Source organism: Engystomops pustulosus, chromosome 8 (assembly GCF_040894005.1).
Source record: "Engystomops pustulosus chromosome 8, aEngPut4.maternal, whole genome shotgun sequence".
Classification (NCBI taxonomy): domain Eukaryota; kingdom Metazoa; phylum Chordata; class Amphibia; order Anura; family Leptodactylidae; genus Engystomops; species Engystomops pustulosus.
The window spans coordinates 80,255,424-80,276,367 of record NC_092418.1 but is presented as its reverse complement, the minus strand read 5'-3'; the positions used below and the strand labels follow the sequence as shown (position 1 = coordinate 80,276,367).

Below are 20,944 nucleotides of genomic sequence, written 5' to 3'. Positions count from 1 at the left end.
TGACAACAGAAAAATACAGAAGTTATGGCCCTGAAAAGTTGTCGATAGTAAAAACAATGCGATTTTCTAAAATATTGGATAAGAGAACCTATATAAATGAGGTATCACCGTAATCGTAGTGAATCAGAGAATAAGTACCGTATATTCCGACGTATAAGACAACTTTTGAAGACTGAAAAATCTTCTGTCTGGTCTGGGGTCGTCTTATACGCCGGTAATTGACTGCCTGCATGCATGAGCCCTCTCCATAGCCGGTAAGTCTGTGCTGCATATTGCTAGCTAGCACCGATCGCGGGTGTTTTCACATCGATGGCTGCCGGCAGCCTCAAAAAGATAGCGGCGCATGGGCGCCGCCATCTTACCTGGGATCGCCGCTCCCTGTGCCGTCATCGGGGGCGGCGATCAGTCTCCATGGTAGCCTCGGGTCTTCCGAAGACCCTAAAATTTCAAATCACCCCCTTTCCCTAGAACTGACATACCGTATATACTCGAGTATAAGCCGACCCGAGTATAAGCCGAAACCCCTAATTTCAACACAAAAAACTGGGAAAACCTATTGACTTGAGTATAAGCCGAGGGTGGGAAATGCATTGGTTACAGCCTCCCAGTATATAGTCTGCCAGCCCCTGTAGCATACAGCCTGCCCAACCCCTGTAGCATACAGCCTGCCCAGCCCCTGTAGTAGGAAAAAAAATAACACTGTACTCATCTTTCCGACGTCCCCCATAGGTCCTCTTCTGTCTCAGACTGTCTCAGACAGAAGAGGACCTACAGGTGATGTCAGAAAGGTGAGTTTTGAATTTATTTTTTTAGTTGACTCGAGTATAAGCCGAGTTAGGGGTTTTGAGCACAAATTTTGTATTGAAAAACTAGGCTTATACTCGAGTATATAAGGTAAATATAAATAAACCGTAAAAATCATAAACACATCAGGTATCGACGCGTCCGAAAATGCCCGATCTATCAAAATATGATAACGGTTTTTCAATGCGTTTAACCCCGTAATAGCGCCCAAAGTCGAAAATGGCACTTTTTTGCCATTTTGAAAAATAGAAAAAAAATCTATAAAAAGTGATCAAAAGGTCGTACAGTCCTAAAAATGATATCATTGAAAATATTATCAAATTTCGCAAAAAAAAATGACACCACCCAAAGCTCCATACACCAAAGTATAAAAAAGTTATTAGCGGCAGAAGTTGGCAAAATCAAAAAAATTATTTTTGTACAGGAGGTTTTCATTTTTGTAAATGTATGAAAACATAAAACCTATACAAATTTGGTATCCCCTTAATCGTACCGACCCAAAGAATAAAGTAGACATGTCATTTGGGGCGCTCAGTGAAAGACATAATATCCAAGCCCACAAGAAAATGGCGCAAATGCGATTTTCACCATTTTCATTGCATTTGGAATGGCATGGAATATTTAATAAAATAAAAATTTAAGGTACAGTATGGTAACATTTACAGTAAAATGGACGATGGTAATGTTGTTGTTGTATGCCTTATGTTTTCCTGCTATATACCTGCATGTCATAAGAATTTAAATTAAAAAAAGGACCATGTTAAATTCAAATCAGTTTTTTTTTTAAAATTTTACCGGTGTTTTGTATGCGTTGGAAAAGGGGTAGTCTTATATGGCGAATATATCATAAACTCTATATTTTAACAGGAAAGTAGGGGGGTCGTCTTATACACCAGGTCGTCTTGTACGCCGGAATATACGGTATATAATATTAGTTTTACATTATTATCATCAGGGTGAAAAAAGTGCTAAAAATCCAAAATAAAAATGTATGATTTTGTCTCCCTTTAAATAGTTAATAAAATCTCATGAATAAGCCATAGACCCCCAAAATGAATTCTTTTTATAAGTGTTTCTCACCCCGCAAATAATAACCCTCACATGTTCACATTACCAAAAAATTTTTAATTTTATAGCCTGTACATTGTGACAATACAAATCTGCTGTGAATGGCGCTGCTTTACCACCACATATGGGGTATCGCTACACTCGGGAGAAATTGGGCATCAAACTTTGCAGAACGTTTCATCATTTTATTCATTATGAAACTGTCAGTTTTGGCAGTATTTTCCAAAAAATTCAAAAGTTTCTAAATCGAAGGGTTATATTGTTTAAACCCATGTGAAACACTTAAAGGGTTAATAGAAGTTGTTTTACTTGCGTTGAGTGGTGAAGTTTCTATAGTGGGGTCATTTATGGGGTCTTACTATTATTTAGGCCTTTCAAAGTCACTTGGAAGCTGAGTTGTCCCTCAAAATGTGAGTTTTTGGCAATTTTCATGAAAATGAGAAAAATCGCACCTAAAGTTCTGCGCCTCATAACATCCTAGAAAAATGACACGATGCATAAAATATCGTCTCAACATGAAGCAGACGTTCCGTAAACGTTAATTATCAAGCTTTTGGGATAGTTTCATTTCTTCTCTGGAAAGCGGAACATGTTAAAGTTTGAAAATGAAGAAATTTTACACACTTTTGCCAAATTTTTATTTTTTTTCAGAACGAAACGCAAAACTTATCACTTATATTTTACAAATAACATGAAGTACAATGTGTCAAGGGAAAACATTCTCAAAATCACCTGGATATGTTAAAGCGTTCCGAAGTTCTAACCAATTATCATGAGACCTGTCAGATTCGAAAAATCGAGTCTGGTCATTGAGCTAAAAACTAGTGTCAGTGATAAGGGGATGAAGGGGTATTATGGGAATATGAACGTCTGATACATTAACCCATGATGCTATAAATAAATGAATTTAACAAAACTCGGTGTCATTAGTCACAAAATGGAGCTTAATAAGTTTGATTTTATGATTCACAAAATTTTATGGCCTCTCTAAAGTATGCGGAGTTATCACCAAGATGGCGGCCACTGGAAACTACAAGTCCCAAGATCCTTTAGTTCTCAGTAACTCCTACCTCTTATGCTCTGCTCCCAGTGATGATCTAAGGCTATATTCACACTGCCGTTGCCCGCCCGTACCGTACCGTAGCAACCTATGGCGCACGGCCCCGTATTACGGGAAAAGATAGGACAGGTCCTATCTTTTTCCCGGGTACGGAACGGTACGGTGCCGCACGTGTGCTGCACTGTACCGCTCCCGTAGGGCGCCGTGCGCCCATAGGAGTGTATGGGGGACGTATATCGGCCGTATATACGTCCTCCATATGTTCGTGTGAATGTAGCCTTACAGTTTTATTTTGCTTCGTTACCATAGTAATGATGTGCAATTATAATATAAAATATGGTGTATTTTATGGAACTTTCTTTGGGTTTGTTTATGTTTCAGTCATATCAAAATGATATACGCTACTTTAGAAAGTTAAGAAATCCTCTCCTCTTTAACTCTTACTTTTCACTGTAATGCAGGTGGACAATATAATCCTGTACCTCTGACACAATCAACAATTTCCTATTCTGTGACATTCCCAGTCATCCCCTATCAGCAGGATGATATAACAGAGTTTTCTGATCAACAAAGATCTTTGTATAGCTATTCAGGTGAGTGCATCTTTTATATACCTTTTGGTATATTAAGACAATATAAGTGATTGTACACATCATGGAGAATGGGGTCTCTGTGTCAGACCATCTACACTAAACTGAAATATTCTCTTGCTCATATTTACACTCCTAACCATTTTTTGCAATCAGATTGTGCTGGAACTGTGAAGTCCTCCTACCACCTCCTTCTTAGGGTGCGTTCTTAGTGCGTTTTTAGATTTGAAAGTTATGAGGATAACTGTAAAGCTCTGTTCAAGGCGGGGAAGGCCGAGATTACGATCCATGGTTGCCTTATATTATTAGTGTTCTAATCTATCCGACATTGTGGCCTCAATCCTCTCATACAACATAATCAAATTGAGGCAGTTAAAGGTGTATTCCCAAAAAAGTTTTTTTTTTATATATGTATTCAAGGATAACAAAATAACATTCTCTAATTTACTGTTATTAAAAATAAAAAAAAAAGCATTTCAGAGATATAATTCCAACCTGTCTCTATCAGTCCTGGTGTACACAATTTCGGAGCTGAGATTTGGCTCTTTCTGCTCTGAGCCTGTAGCCATGCCCCCTACAGTCTAGCACAGAGTTCAGACATTCACTTCCTGCCAGCACATCGTGAGCAGAGAGAAGCTATAAAAAATAAGATGTCCCAGTGTTTTGTGCTAAAATTGGGTACCTCGGTTTATACTCGGGTCAGCTTATACTCGAGTATATACAGTAAGTTTTGAATCTTTGTAAAAATCTCTTCACACCTAATAAAACCGATATAAATTTGTTATCCCAGTGATTGAACCAAACCAAAGAATATATTAGAGATGCCATTTGGAATATACAGTGAAAGACGTAAAAAACAGCCTACAAGAAAATGTTGCAAATGCAGTTTCTTGTCAATTTTACCGCATTTTGAATAGTATTCCCAGTACAAGGCATGGAAGGCATGGAATATAAAATACTGTCACTAAGAAGTACAATTTGTTACGCAGAAAATAAGCCCACACACAGCTCTGTCCACTGAAAAATAAGTTTTTCAAAGTTCAAAGGTTTCAATGATTTTTTTTTAAAGTAGGGAGCAATAAACAGAAATGAAAATGGAAAAAGCCCATCGGTGGCAATGAGGTTTAAATGCCCCCCCATACCACATGAAAAGTTATCAAATTCTCTGGGATAAAAGTTTGTGGTGCCTGAGGCCACAATTACATGTGGCATTTTGGTTTTGTTTGGAAATGTGATCCAAAGGCTCCACTCATAATAACATTTTTTTGGTAACATTCTGTTTCCAACACATTAACTGAACCCAAAGTAAATGCAATCTTACCTCAACATGCAATCGGAGGTGGAGCCTTTGTATTTTGTTTCAAAACGCAACCAAAATGCCACTTGTGAACGTGGCCTCGGGGGGCTCTACAAACACATCATAGCACCTGAAAACTATTCTGCCCTACAAAAGCTCAATGGCTCCTTCCCTTCTGCGACCCGCAATGTGCCCTTGGAGTGCGTCATATCCACATATGGGGCGTCCACTTAAAAAAAAAACTACACAATATATTCCTAGATGCATTTTCTACTTTAATTCAGTTAATGTGGGTACATTTTGTGGCTAAATAAATGTATAAAAGACAAATATTAGTAAATTCCAATTTACAAGCTTCCTACCTGATGTTTATGAATATTATGAGGGCTGAAGTTAATAGAACGAGGTTTATATATATATGTATGTGTGTGTGTGTGTGTGGGGGGGGGGATGGGGGGGGTTCTAGTAACAGAACATTCAAAACCCCTATAGAAATGAAACGGTCCCTAAAATAATTGATTGATTTTCTTGAAAATTTGAGAGAATGCTGTTCAATTTGTGATCTTTCTAGCATCATAATAAAACAAAAGGACACTTTTAAAATGACACCAACACAAAGCTGAGATATGGTAAATTTTACTTCCTACCCAAATTAGTTACTATCCGTTTGAAAAAAAGAACATTTTGAAGTTTGAAAATGGCTAATTTTTTCAAAATGTTTACCAAATTCACCTTTTTCATAAATAAATGCTTAATATATAAACCAAAATTTCCCTCTATTTTGACGTACAAAATGTAACGGAAAAACAAACTCAAACGCTTGGGTAAGTTGACGTCTTCTGAAGTTCTAACTGGATAAAGTGACAAATGCTGGTTTTGAAAAATAGGTTTTGGTCATCAAGGCGCAAATGAGCTTATTCACTAAGGGGTTAAATGCTCTGAAATGTTTTTTTGCATGTTTACCATGCGTTTGGCTGGCTGGAATCCATTAACCCCTTCTTGCACCCCGACATAATTCTACGTCATAGGAGGCGGGTAGTTCCTGCACCCTGACGTATAATTACGTCATGGCAATTGCCTGGGCAGTAACGGCACTGATTGCGACTATCGCAATACCGTCTGTTTAACCCTATAGATGACTGTGGCGTCTATAGCGCCGGGGCATGGAGATGTCAATCGTTGCCATGGCAACCCTGAGGTCCAATAAGGACCCCAGGGCTGTCTATAGCAGCAGCCTGTTAGGATCGAGCAGTAGTATTGCAGTATATGGTAGGAACGATCAGACGAAAAGTTCAAATCATCCCCCTTTCCCTAGAACTGATACAAAATGTAATAAACAGTAAAAATCACAGACATGTTAGGTATGGCTACGTCCCAAAATGCCCAATCTATAAAAATATAAAAACTTATTGCCGGCAGTGAACCACATAACGGAAAATAGAACCCCAAATGTCTGCAATGCGACTTTAACACCATTTACATGACATAAAAAGTGACCAAAATGTTGCACAAACCTCAAAATGGCAGCAATTAAAATGTCATCTAATTTCGCAAAAAATAACACCTAACATAGCTCCATACACCAAAGTATGAAAAAGTTATGGATTTTTGAAGGTGGCAAGCAAATGAGGGAAAAAAACCTTGCGTCCTTAAGGGGTTAACTGACTTCTTTTAGTTAAAAATTGTTTTGCTTACATCCACATAAATCACCTTTTATCTTGTATTACCTGGCATCAGAGGGGGGCGTATCCTCCTTACTGGTCACAGTTCATATCATGTGACCAGAATGATATCTAAGGTACTTCAGCCTCTTAACAATAGCAAACTGTACCCCATGCATGACCACATGAAGTCACAGCAGCCTCCATGGACTTCTACTCCTCTCCATCCTTCATGGAGGCTGCTGTGATTTCATGTAATCACTTACATGGTGTACAGTTTGCTATTCTTAGAAGGCTGAAGGACTTGCGATGATGTCACTGGTCACATGTTATGAATGTAACACAATGCACTGTGTAAAAAACAGATATTGACACAATATTTCCCATCTGTACATAGAGCTTTATATGTCCGTAGTTCAATATTAGCAGACCGTCCCTCAGTAGAAGTAGGCAGAGCAGTGATGTGAAGAGACATAGAGCTGTAAGTCAGAATAATGGGGCGTGGTTCACTGGCAACTTGAGAGATGAATCACAGGTACCAGACATGAGTCAGAAAAACTAATTTGCAGATCAGAAAAACGTCAAATTGAGGTACAATACTCCACTGGCAGCTAAGTTTAAGTGATATGGGGTGGACTTGTAACCCTTTATCCGCAGGCATTGTTAGTCAGGGTAGTCAAAATCTGGTGACTGGTCCTCTTTAATAGGGCTCTATGGAAACCTGCCATTTTTCTGTGAAAAAGGTGGGAGACAGGTTCTCTTTAAGTTAAGGGGTTAATATATTTGATTTGTTTATTTTTTTGGAGACTGCATTTAGGTGAATTTGACTGTTGCAAATATTTCTGCAATAAATCTACATGGAAATCTATCCTGAGCGCTGCTCACCCCTCCCCTCTCCAAAGGAAATGCCACTACCCGGCTGCACATAAGAGGAAAGATCTACCATGGGTCACCATAGCCGTCTATGGGAATGTATTCCTGGCCTAACACTGCACATGTTATTGGCTTGTATACTTATGTTGCCTTCTTTTTATTTATTAGGTAAAGTTGAAACAACTTGTGAAAAGTGCAGATTGGAGAAAAAAGTGTCACTAAACAGGTATGTCATGTGTTTAATGTTAGAGGAGTTATTGTAAATTAAAGCTTTCCACTAGGCTCTATTGGGCTAGAGGTTTTTTTTTTTTTTTTTTGTTTAGTCCATTTTTTCTTGCTATTGGCCTGCTATTTATTAGCAGGGTTTAATGGGTTTGACAGGTTTCCTTTTTTATCATCATAGTACACGGTTGCTTATATATAATACACAGTGTAAAAAGGGAATCCTGGGTTTGTGTGTACATCCTCTGTCACATGATTCATTTATATGATCACTTCCTCAGCCGTATACAGTTCTGCATAGATTCTTTTCAGGTTTCAAAGCCTCCTGTATCTGTTAGTCTTCATTGGCTGTACAGAAGCGAGCAGCAAAACAGTCAGAAGGATCGGATATTGTATAAATGAGGAGAGGTTTCTAACTGGGCTTTGTGCAGCATCGGTGTATGCATACAGAAGCGGTCTGGTAAGTTTTCATAAGAAGAGCCCTTTTATAGTAGCTATAATGCCCATTATCAAGGATACCTCAGATATACCCCCATATATAATAAATCACAAGTATTATTGGACCCTCTAGGTCAGTGATGGCAAACCTTTTAGAGGCCGAGTGCCCAAACTACAACAAAGACCCGCTTATTTATCGCAGTTCCAGCACAGAAATTTAATTTGTGATTTATACTCCCTTCTCTAGTATCAATATGGACCAGTATGGTGTGTATAAATGATCCTCAAAAAGATATAGGGTTCAAGTAATCGATGCAAAATTTATTAAAGACACCATTAAAAACATTTAAAATTGTATGAAAAGATTCATGCAGACAAAGGGAATGGTTATGATGCAACCAAAAAAACCTCCACAAAACACCCCTAGATATTAGAATGCAGTAAAATCCTATCACAAAAATTCATAGTAAGTTTTTATGGCCGAGAGTAAGCATGCAGGTACACAAATCCAATCTAAAATAGAGGCACAAATAGCCGTTCAGTGCATAAACCATTACATGCTAGCGTACAGCCGGATATTGCCCAAATTGGAACTGCATACAGGGGGTGTGTGGCTGTGAGCTCAAATGTGATTTGCATATCTTGCTATCCTTTCCTTTACTATTATACTCCCTTCTCTGTCACAGTTTTCATTGATACCAGCACCCTGAGGACACCAATAAAGCAGAAAATAGTAGAGGTAGAGCTGTCACTTTAAAATACCTCTGTGCACAGCAAGTCCTGGGCTGTCTGGGACTGCAGGAAGATACCTGGAGTCCTCTCTGGTGATGGCCTGGGTGCCCACAGAAAGGGCTCTGAGTGCCACCTCTGGCACCAGTGCCATAGGTTAGCCATCACTGCTCTAGGTGAACGCCGTGAAAAGGAAAACCAGAAAGACTCTTTGAAAAGATGATTTTTCATAAAATCCCTAACCAAAATTTGTGCTGAAAAACCCTAACTTGGCTTATACTCGAGTCTATAAAAAAATTAACACTGTACTCATCTTTTCAATACAAATATTAATTTTTACAAAGTCTACAGCATCAGGTTTTATAATGGTAATTTGCATATACTCCAGAATGTTATAAAGAGTGATCAGCTTAACAGCAATTAATTGCAAAGTCAACATTTGCCTAGAAAATTAACTTTTCCCACAAAACTTATTTCAACTTCATTGCAGGCCTGCCTTAAAAGGAGCAGCTAACATTGTTTCAGTGATTGCTCCAGTAACACAGGTGTGGGTGTTGATGAGGACAGGGCTGGAGATCAATCTGTCATGATTAAGTAAGAATCACACCACTGCACGCTATAAAAGGAGGCTGGTGCTTGGCATCATTGTTTCTCTTCTGTTAACCATGGTTATTTCTAAAGAAGCACGTGCAGTCACCATTGCACTGCACAAAACTGGCCTAACAGGGGAGGGTATCGCAGCTAGAAAGATTGCACTTCAGTCAACAATCTATTGCATAACCAAGGAATTCAAGGAGAGAGGTTCCAATGTTGCCAAAAGGCTCCAGGGCGCCCAAGAAGGACCAGCAAGCGCCAGGACCATCTCTTAAAAGTGTTTCAGCTTGGGGATGGGGCTACCAGCAGTGCAGAGCTTGCTCAGGAATGGCAGCAGCAGGTGTGAGTGCATCTGCACGCACTGAGACTGCGGAGACTCTTGGAGCAAGGCCTGGTGTCAAGGAGGGCAGCAAAGAAGCCACTTCTCTCCAGAGAAAACATCAGGGACAGACTGAGATTCTGCAAAAGGTACAGGCAGTGGACTGCTGAGGACTGGGGTAAACTCATTTTCTTTGATGAATCCCCTTTCCGATTGTTTGGAGCATCTGGATAACAGCTTTTTCGGAGAAGACAAGGTGAGCGATACCACCAGTCATGTCTCATGCCAACTGTAAAGCATCCTGCAACCATTCATGTGTGGGGCGGCTTCTCAGCCAAGGGAATCGGCTCCCTCACAGTCTTGCCTAAAAACACATCCATGAATAAAGAATGGTACCAGAATGTCCTCCAAGAGCAACTTCTCCCAACCGTCCAAGAGCAGTTCGGTGATCAACAATGCCTTTTCCAGCATGATGGAGCACCTTGCCATAAAGCAAAGGTGATAACTAAATGGCTCAGGGAGCAAAGCATGGAGATTTTGGGTCCATGGCCTGGAAACTCCCCAGATCTTAATCCCATTGAGAACTTGTGGTCAAGCATCAAGAGACGGGTGGACAAACAAAAAACAAACAAATTGTGATAAAAAGCAGCATTGATTGTGCAAGAATGGATGGCTATCAGTCAGAATTTGGTCCAGAAGTTGATTTAGAGCTGCCAGGGAGAATTGCAGAGGTCCTGAAGAAGAAGGGGCAACACTGCAAATATTGACTTGCTGCATGAACTCATTGTAACTGTCAATAAAAGCTTTTGTTACTCATAATATGATGGCACTTGTATTTCTGTATGTGATAAAAACATCTGACAAACACACATAAAAACCAGAGGGCAACAGATCATGTGAAAATATAATATTTGCCATTCACAAAACTTATGGCCATGACTGTACTCGAGTCAGATTTTCCCAGTCTTTTTTTGTGTTGAAATTGGGTACATCTGCTTATACTTGAGTCGGCTTCTACTCTAGTACATTGGTGGCGAACCTTTTAGAGACTGAGTGCCCAAGCTACAACCAAAATCCACTTATTTACTCTGAAGTGTCAACATGGCATTTTAAGCAGTAACTTATTGCTACCTGCTCTTCCACATCTTTCAATCATATCGGTCCCCTGAGGCCACCAATACAGTTGGAAGGAGGGCAAATTCAGACTCTCATTATAGCTTCTCTCCAGGTTCTCTGTGCAGAGGAAGAATTGAAAGTCCAGCAGTAGGATCTCCAAAGATAATGCAGCCCTGTCCACACCTTCTCACTTTTCCTGCAGTTCCAAACAGCCAATGAAATGTCTCTTTTAAATAGCGCTGAGAGCAGCTTCCCTTAAGTTGCCTGGGGCTTCAGGAAGATTTGGAGGATTTGTTCCATTCTGCTGAACTTTGTCCTGGGGTGACAACCTGAGTGCCCATAGAAATGGCTCTGAGTGCCACCTCTGGCACCCGTGCCATAGGTTCGCCACCACTGCTCTAGTATATATGGTATATTACCAAAAAAAAAGGTTTTTTTTAAAAAAAATAGCTTGTACTATGCAAATCTTATGCAAATTTACAATGCCAGTCTGGCATACTTGGGAGAAATTGGGCACTAACCCCTTTGGGACTCTTTTGGCCTCTAGGACGTTACGTGGTTATAGCTTTGGGACGCAATAAGATATCCAAGGGATTTTGAGATTTTCTCGTGACACATTGCACTTCAAATGAGTTTAAAAAATTTGGATGATATATTTTCTTTAGTATTTTTTTGTTTTGGCAGAAATTTTTGAAAAATTCTTCTCTACTTTTGAAGCAGATGGTAATAACACCCAAATTTATTCATAACTTACTATTCCCAAATGTCTGCTTTATGTTGGCATGGTTTTTTAACATTCTATTGTATATTACTAAAATGTAATGAGGCTCAGAATTTGGGGGCCATTTTTAAAAAATTTTGGGAAAATCACCAAAACCTGTATTTAGAGGGACCTGCTCAACTTTTAATTGGCTATAGGAGGCCTAAATAATGGCTAAAGTTGTAAATTACCCCGTTATTGAAACTATAGCCCTCAACATAAGAAAAGGGACTTTTGGGAAGTTTTTTAACCTTTGAGGGGTTTTATCGGGGTTAAAACAAAATGGAGGTGCGATCTACAAATTGTAATATTTTTTTTACAATATTTTGGGTGGTGTGAGAAAGTGAGAGGTGTTGTGTGGGAAAACCGCTATCTGTCCTACAGGCAGATGAAATGCTGGTGGTAAAAGCCCTGGGTTTGTCTGCAGTAACCCAAGGGTTAATGCAGACATGATAAGCAGGAATAGTCTGTTTTGTCTGTGTTGGCCTAGCTAACACAGACACATTTGTAATGTCCGTACTGGGCCTGCTTATTATGGAGTAGGGGTAGGCTGGTAGTGGGACTCCTACTCCACCCGGGCTTCGGTCCTGGGCTTTTGTATAGCCCACAGGTGCAGGTCTCAGGCCTTGTTAGGGTCTGATTTAGTCTGCAGGCCAGAAGCAGTAGGAGAGGCCCTACCTGGAGAGCTGAAAGTGAGATTGCATTCTCACAGCAAAGGTAACTGAGGGTCTCCTGTCTTGCTGCTGGCCAAGAGCGTGTGCCAGGCAGCCTGGTACCCGGATAGTTAGGGTCCTCAAAATGTATTAGACAGCGCCTAGCCGGGCAGGAATTACTTTTATAATGTTTTTGCATGTGCCTAAGCCAAGGCTGAATTTGTGTTCTGTTTTGCAAGTGTGAATAAACACTTAAGTTGGACTTTTAAACCTGCGTGTGTCACTGCTTCTTGCACTGCTACCTGTCAACTACCAGAGCAATTCCCCACATATGGTGGATTGGAGCGGGCAAAGTGCAGTGAAGTATACACTAGTGCATGTCCTGGAAGTTGACAGCACTGAAGCTGCAAGCCACAGCCATGGAGGAGTTAATCAAGCAGCTTGTCCAGTCCAACGTGCAGCAGCAAGAGACAAACAGATTGCTGCTCCAGCAGATAACAGCCCTGACCGCTGCTCAGCAAAGGACTGTCCCAGCAATGACGGTGAAGGACGCCAGGAAAGAGGTCCGCAAAGCTATGACCAAGATGACCGCCGAGGATGATGTGGAGGCCTATCTGACAGGCTTTGAGAGGGTGGCCACCCGAGAGAGGTTGCCACAGCAACACTGGGCAGAGGTGTTGGCCCCCTTCCTCGTCGCTGATCCCCAGCAGGCATACTACGACCTGAGCGAGGAGGATGCCCGGGACTACTCCAAGGTAAAGGCAGAGATCTTGGCCCGACTAGGAGTTGATCAGCATCTACGCGCTCAAAGAGTGAATGGCTGGAGATACCAGGAGGCGCTACCACCGAGGGGGCAGATGCACCAACTTGTTCACTTGGTCCGCAAGTGGCTCCAGCCGGAGACATCAACCCCAGCCCAGATGGTCGAGAAGGTTGTTTTGGACCGTTTCCTGAGGGCCTTGCCGGGTGAGATCCAACAATGGGTGGGACACGGGGACCCGTCTGATGCCGATGCGCTGGTGGGGTTGGTGGAGAGGTTTTGTGCCACTCAGGCCCTAACAAAGAAAGCCCCTTATACCAAGACAGGCCTTAAGGCACGGAAGGTCTTGTCACCCACAAATTCCCGGGGCAGGACAACGCCCAATGTCCGGGAAGTACCCCAGGGGAGGAGGAGGGGGGAGGCTCCCACCTGTTGGACCTGCCATGAGCCAGGTCATATTGCAGCCCATTGCCCCAATTCCTCAGAGCCCATGGACTGCAGTTCCGCCAGAAGGGTTTCTCTCTATGCTGCCCCTGTCTACACAGCTACTAGCCCCGACTCTGCTGATGAGTGCCACCTGTGCCGGGTGACTGTGGCAGGGCATCCAGCGTTGGCCCTGCTGGACTCAGGCAGTCGGGTGACCTTGATTAATGGGTCCCTCACAGACCCCAAGGCAGTCACAGGGCGCACAATTGGAGTCCTGTGCATCCATGGGGACGTAAAGGACTACCCCACCACAGTTATTAACTTCCAGACCTCTTGTGGAGAGACACTACATGAGGCAGCGGTTGTCAAGAACTTGCCCCATGACCTTATCTTGGGACGGGACTTCCCCATGTTCTGGACTCTATGGCGGGGAAACCAAGAGTTGGGGGGTTGTTCTCCTGTGTTGTCTGGTCAGATCTCTGAAGCCGAGCCTGATGACCCAGAGTCTGGAGTTCCTGCCGTAGGGGTGACCGCCACAGAAGATGGAAGTGTAATGTTTCCCCTAGATGTTATGGCAGGCGAAACTGAGGAGGTAGTGACAGGACCGCAGTTGTCTGATTTGGAGGTATCCCGTGACAACTTTGGTACTGCCCAACTCCAGGACCCCACTCTGGTCCGCGCCAGAGAAAATGTGGTGGAAATTAATGGCGTACCTCAGCACCCAGGTGCGGATAAGTTGTTTCCTCGTGTGGTGGTAAATCAGGAGTTATTGTACCGCATTGATAAGGTCCACGGTGAAACCCGGGAGCAGTTAATGGTGCCTCAGCCATATCGTCAGATGGTGTTAGACCTTGCACATAAGCATGTGATGGGAGGGCACCTAGGTACCACAAAAACTCTGGAACGCATCTTGCAGCGTTTTTACTGGCCAGGAGTATATGATAGGGTAAAAAGGTATTGTGAAACTTGCCCTGATTGTCAATTGCATGCTCCCATGGTACACTTTCGAAGTCCGTTGGTACCTCTGCCCATTATTGAGGTACCCTTTGAAAGGGTCGCCATGGATTTGGTCGGTCCTTTAGTTAAATCTGCTCGGGGGCATCAGCATATCCTGGTAGTCATGGACTATGCTACCCGATATCCTGAGGCCATCCCACTGCGGCACACCTCTGCGAAACTAATTGCTAAAGAGTTGTTTGCCATGTTCTGTCGGGTGGGACTTCCCAAGGAGATCCTCACAGATCAGGGGACTCCTTTTATGTCAAAAGTCACCAAGGAGCTATGTCGGCTCTTTAATATTAAACAGTTACGCACCTCTGTGTACCATCCTCAGACGGATGGATTGGTAGAACGGTTCAACAAAACTTTAAAGAGTATGCTAAAAAAAGTGGTAAACAAGGATGGGAAGGACTGGGATGTACTATTGCCATATTTAATGTTCGCCATCCGAGAGGTCCCACAAGCCTCTACTGGGTTCTCACCGTTTGAGTTAGTGTACGGCAGACATCCCAGGGGTCTCCTGGACATAGCCAAGGAGACATGGGAACAAGAGCCCACCCCCCACAAAAGTGTAATAGACCATATCGCAGATATGCAGGACAGGGTGGCAGCCGTCATGCCCATTGTCAAAGAGCATATGGAGGAAGCACAAAGAACTCAATGCCGGGTTTATAACAGGTCAGCAAAAGTAAGGAGCTTTAGTCCCGGTGATCGTGTGTTGGTGCTAGTCCCCACTGTAGAAAGTAAGTTTCTCGCTAAATGGCAAGGACCGTATGAGGTTATAGAGAAAATAGGAGAGGTGAACTACAGGATACGTCAGCCCGGACGGAGAAAACCCGAGCAGACTTATCATGTAAATCTGTTGAAGGCCTGGAAAGACAGAGAGAGTCTGCATACAGAGATGGTCCTGGCCAGTCCACCTCCTGCGCTACCCTCACAGGCTGCAGATAAGCCTGTGCCGGAGGCAGAAGTGCGAATAGCCGATACCCTTACCAAAGAGCAACAGCGAGAGGCTCGAGAGTTTGTAGCAAGAAATACAGATGTGTTCTCAGAGTTGCCTGGCTACACATCTGTAATTAAACATGATATTGTCACTGAGCCAGGGGTAAGGGTAAGATTAAGGCCGTACCGAGTCCCCGAAGCTCGTAGACAAGCCATATCAGAAGAAGTTCAGAAGATGCTGAAGCTAGGGGTTATTGAGGAGTCCAAAAGTGAGTGGGCCAGTCCAATTGTTCTAATTCCCAAACCGGATGGGACGTTGCGATTTTGCAACGATTTTAGAAAATTGAATGAGGTGTCTAAGTTTGATGCCTATCCCATGCCCCGGGTGGACGAGCTTATTGAGAGACTAGGGGGTGCTCGGTACTTCACCACCCTGGATCTAACTAAAGGATATTGGCAGGTACCCCTGACAGATAGGGCTAAAGAAAAGACAGCCTTTATCACCCCTGAGGGCCTTTTTCACTATGCTGTATTACCGTTTGGGCTTCATGGGGCCCCCGCTACCTTTCAACGGTTAATGGACATAGTGTTAAAGCCACATAGGAGATACGCCTCCGCCTATCTAGATGACATTATCATCTACAGCCAAGACTGGGCGAGTCACTTGGCCAAGGTACAGGCCGTAGTGAACTCTCTAAGGGCAGCGGGCCTGACTGCAAACCCCAAGAAGTGTGCGCTGGGAATGGAGGAGACACACTATTTGGGGTATGTGATCGGTCGAGGTATAATTAAACCTCAGGTCAACAAGATTGACGCTATACAGGGTTGGCCTCAACCAGTGAGCACAAAGCAAGTCAGGGCATTCCTGGGCATTGTAGGGTACTACAGACGGTTTATACCAAACTTTGCCACCATGTCCGCTCCCCTGACAGACCTGCTGAAGGGTAAAAGGCCTGTCATGGTGCGGTGGAATGAACAAGCAGAAGGTGCTTTTCAGGCCTTGAAGTCTGCGTTGTGTGGATCTCCCGTCCTCATTGCGCCAAACTTCAAGAGAGAGTTTATTGTGCAGACGGATGCGTCAGATGTAGGGCTGGGAGCTGTCCTGTCTCAGGAGGTGAATGGCGAGGAACACCCCATTACTTACCTGAGCAGGAAGCTCACGCCAGCAGAAAAAAATTACAGTATCGTAGAGAAGGAATGTCTGGCGATAAAGTGGGCATTAGAGTCCCTACGGTACTACTTGCTGGGACGACAGTTCCGTCTCATAACTGACCACTCTCCTCTCACGTGGATGAGTAGAACTAAGGAGAAGAATGCCAGGGTCACTAGGTGGTTCTTGTCCCTCCAAAATTTCAGTTTCATGGTGGAGCACAGAGCCGGGAAGCTACAGGGCAATGCGGATGCCTTGTCCCGAACGCATTGCTTAATGTCAGGAGTTCGCCCCGGTGGGTCTGAACTGAGGGGGAGGGTATGTGAGAAAGTGAGAGGTGTTGTGTGGGAAAACCGCTATCTGTCCTACAGGCAGATGAAATGCTGGTGGTAAAAGCCCTGGGTTTGTCTGCAGTAACCCAAGGGTTAATGCAGACATGATAAGCAGGAATAGTCTGTTTTGTCTGTGTTGGCCTAGCTAACACAGACACATTTGTAATGTCCGTACTGGGCCTGCTTATTATGGAGTAGGGGTAGGCTGGTAGTGGGACTCCTACTCCACCCGGGCTTCGGTCCTGGGCTTTTGTATAGCCCACAGGTGCAGGTCTCAGGCCTTGTTAGGGTCTGATTTAGTCTGCAGGCCAGAAGCAGTAGGAGAGGCCCTACCTGGAGAGCTGAAAGTGAGATTGCATTCTCACAGCAAAGGTAACTGAGGGTCTCCTGTCTTGCTGCTGGCCAAGAGCGTGTGCCAGGCAGCCTGGTACCCGGATAGTTAGGGTCCTCAAAATGTATTAGACAGCGCCTAGCCGGGCAGGAATTACTTTTATAATGTTTTTGCATGTGCCTAAGCCAAGGCTGAATTTGTGTTCTGTTTTGCAAGTGTGAATAAACACTTAAGTTGGACTTTTAAACCTGCGTGTGTCACTGCTTCTTGCACTGCTACCTGTCAACTACCAGAGCAATTCCCCACAGTGGGAAATGAAACATTTGCAATGGATTAAATGAAAACTCTCCACAAAGTTTGATACCCAATCTCTCCCGCGTTTGCCAAAACCCCATATGTGGTAATAAACTGTTGTTTGGGCTCACGGCCGGGAATGAAGGAGGAGCCATTCAGAGCAGATTTATATCAAATTGTACAGGCTATAATTTTTTTTTTATATGGACCTATAGGGGCTTATATTTTTGCCACATGAGATGCATAATTTTGGGGCATCTATAGCTAATTGGTGAGAGTTTATTAACTCTGTGTTGGTGGAGAAAATGAAAATGATCAATTTTTAGGAAGATATTTACAGGCGGTCCCCTACTTAAGGACACCCGACTTACAGACAACCCATAGTTACAGACGGACCCCTCTGCCCACTGTGACCTCTGGTGAAGCTCTCTGGATACATTACTATAGTCGCAGACTGCAATGATCAGCTGTAAGATGTCTGTAATGAAGCTTTATTGATAATTCTTGGTCCAATTACACCAAAAATTTTGAAACTCCAAATGTCACTGGGGCAAAAGAAAAAAAATTGTCTAGAACTTCCATTATAAAATATACAGTTTCGACTTACATACATATTCAACTTAAGAACAAACCTCCAGACCCTATCTTGTATGTAACCCGGGGACTGCCTGTATTTGTTTTGGGCCGTTATCATACCATAAAAATTGTATATTATTATTAATTTTTTCTCCAATTTTACTGGGCAAAAAGTAATTTGGTGAAAATGTTGTTAATTATTGCATTTTAAAGGTATTAATTAAAATTGATCTATTTTCAGAAGGTTTTTTGTATTTTTTTTTTCTCCAGGCATTTGGCATATGGGTCCAGTAACCATTCTGTTTTTATTCTACATATTGTTATGGACCTGGCAATAACAAATAAGGGGTTTTTTTTGTGTGTAATTGTTTTTTTTATACTTTATTAATTGTTTGTTTGGGAAAGTGATATTTTTACGGGCTTATATTTTTATTTTATTCTAATGTTTAAACTTTACTTTTTTCAACTTTTTTTTACTTAAACTGGAACTTAAACCAGCGATGCTCTGAATGTCTTATCCTTTTAAACTCCATTTCATCTACTTTTTGTTTTAATTCGTTTTTGTGTATTTGTGGGTAATTGTGGGTCTTTATATGGTTTTATTTTATCAAATAGATCCAATAATTCTTTGACTTTCCTTAGATTTATTTATCTCTTTTTTTTTTTGAAGAAACCATTAAATAACTCATCCCATTCTGCCATAGTTTCTGTGTCTCCAATATCTCCCGTTAATGTTTTTCAATTTTTAGAGCTTTTGGTATGCAATTGAACTTTAAAAGGGGTTTTCTAACAAAAAAAAATTCTCGCATTTCAATCCCCACAAAGATTAAAGATCATTTTAACCCTTACTTTACTATGTTATTTAGTGTTATTGCTGTTTTAGCAACTCGCTACCAGGACTGCTCAGTGCAAAATTCCAGGGTTTGGGCGGAGATTCTCTAAGCAGACATTTTATGACCCATCTAGTTTTGTGGGGTGAGAGTGTGGTTAGATTATCAGAGTACAATGTGTATATACTTTTTCCTCTGGCTTCTGACATTGTACTAACACACTGACACAGAGAGAGATGAGACACATCAGCGATGATGAGATGCGTGATACCTATTAGACAGAGGCTGACAGACTTTTACACTGTGAGCTCTGCTACATTTCACTGACATGTGCCTGCCTCCCCCTTCCCCCGGATCACTTATCTCCTTGTAGTTTGTAGCCTCTCTCTGATCTCCTTGCAAGATGTGAGTCTCTGAGCTCTGTGCAGGGGGCGTGGCTACAGGCAGAACAGAGAGCGACAAATCTCATCTGCACGCTGTCACATGCAAATCCAAGATGGTGGCCACCCGACCCTAAGTCAGAAGTTACAGGGTCGTGTCTAGAAGCAACTGAAATTGAGTACAGCAGGACTGATAGACAAGTTAGACTTAATCTGTGAAATACACATACAGGAACAAAAGAAAAACTAATAACGAATATAAACAACCAAGTGGTTAACCCTTTCAGGACCTGGCCCTTTTTTGTTTTTTCATTTTCATTTTTTACTCCCCATGATCAAAAATCCATAACTTTTTTATTTTTCCATGTACAGAGCTGTGTGACGGCTTATTTTCTGCGTAACAAATTGCACTTCATAGAAATGGTATTGAATATTCCATGCCGTGTACTAGGAAGCGGGAAAAAAATTCCAAATGCAGTGAAATTGGTAAAAAAACGCATTTGTGCCGCCTTCTTGTGGGCTTGGATCTTACGGATTTCACTGTGCGCCCCAAATGACATGTCTACTTTATTCTTTGGGTCGGTACGATTACAGGGATACCAAATTTGTATAGGTTTTATAATGTTTTCATACATTTAAAAAAATTAAAACCTCCTGTACAAAAATTTTTTTTGGGATTTTGCCATCTTCTGGCGCTAATAACTTTTTTATTCTTTGGTGTACTGAGCTGTGGGTGGTGTCGTTTTTTGCGTATTTTGATGACGTTTACAATGTTATCAATTTTAGGACTGTACGACCTTGTGATCACTTTTTATAGAATTTTTTAATTTTTTTAAATTACAAAAAAAAAAATTTTCGAATTTGGGCGCGATTTTCCGTTACGGGATTAAACGCAGTGAAAAACCGTTATCATATTTTGATAGATCGGGCATTTTCGGACGCGGCGATACCTAATGTGTTTATGATTTTTACTGTTTATTTATATTTATATCAGTTCTAGGGAAAGGGGGGTGATTTGAGTTTTTAGGGTTTTTTATTATAATTTTTTTTTTTTTTAACTTTTTTTTATTTTTAGTACTTTTCAGACTCCCTAGGGTACTTTAACCCTAGGGGGTCTGCACGATCCTATCATATACTGCCATACTACAGTATGGCAGTATATGGGGATTTTACTCCTCATACATTACAATGTGCTGATAGCACATTGTAATGCATGGGTTAACCAAAAGTAGCCTCGGGTCTTCGCGAGACCCGAGGTTACCATGGCGACGGATCGCCGCTCCCCGATGACGTCACGGGGAGCGGCGATCCTCGAAAAGATGGCGGCGCCCACGCGCCGCCATGCTTTTGAAGCCGCCGGCAGCATTGCCGGCGGCGATCGAGGTGAAAACACCCGCGATCGGTGCTAGCACCGATCGCGGGTGTTACCGGTAAGCCTTTGCTGCAATATGCAGCAAAGACTTACCGGCTATGGAGAGGGCTCAGCGCGTGAGCCCTCTCCATGCACCCGCGGCCGACCCGTGACGTGCTATTACGTCACGGGTCGTGAAAGGGTTAAAAAGTCAATTTCATTTTATTATTATATATACACTCACCGGCCACTTTATTAGGTACACCATGCTAGTAACGGGTTGGACCCCCTTTTGCCTTCAGAACTGCCTCAATTCTTCGTGGCATAGATTCAACAAGGTGCTGGAAGCATTCCTCAGAGATTTTGGTCCATATTGACATGATGGCATC

The 20,944-nt window shown here is 42.4% G+C and overlaps 1 protein-coding gene across 3 annotated transcripts in view; it reads left to right on the top strand.

Annotated features, from left to right (window-relative positions):
* The window catches only part of RBM44 (RNA binding motif protein 44), a 121,029-nt gene that overhangs the window by 10,876 nt on the left and 89,209 nt on the right, over positions 1-20,944 (top strand). For 2 of the 3 annotated variants that reach the window (XM_072121401.1, XM_072121402.1), the window contains exons 2-3: positions 3,394-3,525; positions 7,522-7,579. In XM_072121401.1, the coding sequence (XP_071977502.1) occupies positions 3,394-3,525; positions 7,522-7,579 (190 nt within the window). Of the gene's footprint in view, positions 1-3,393; positions 3,526-7,521; positions 7,580-20,944 lie in introns of those variants that run through there. The other variant, XM_072121403.1, reaches the window with a different exon arrangement.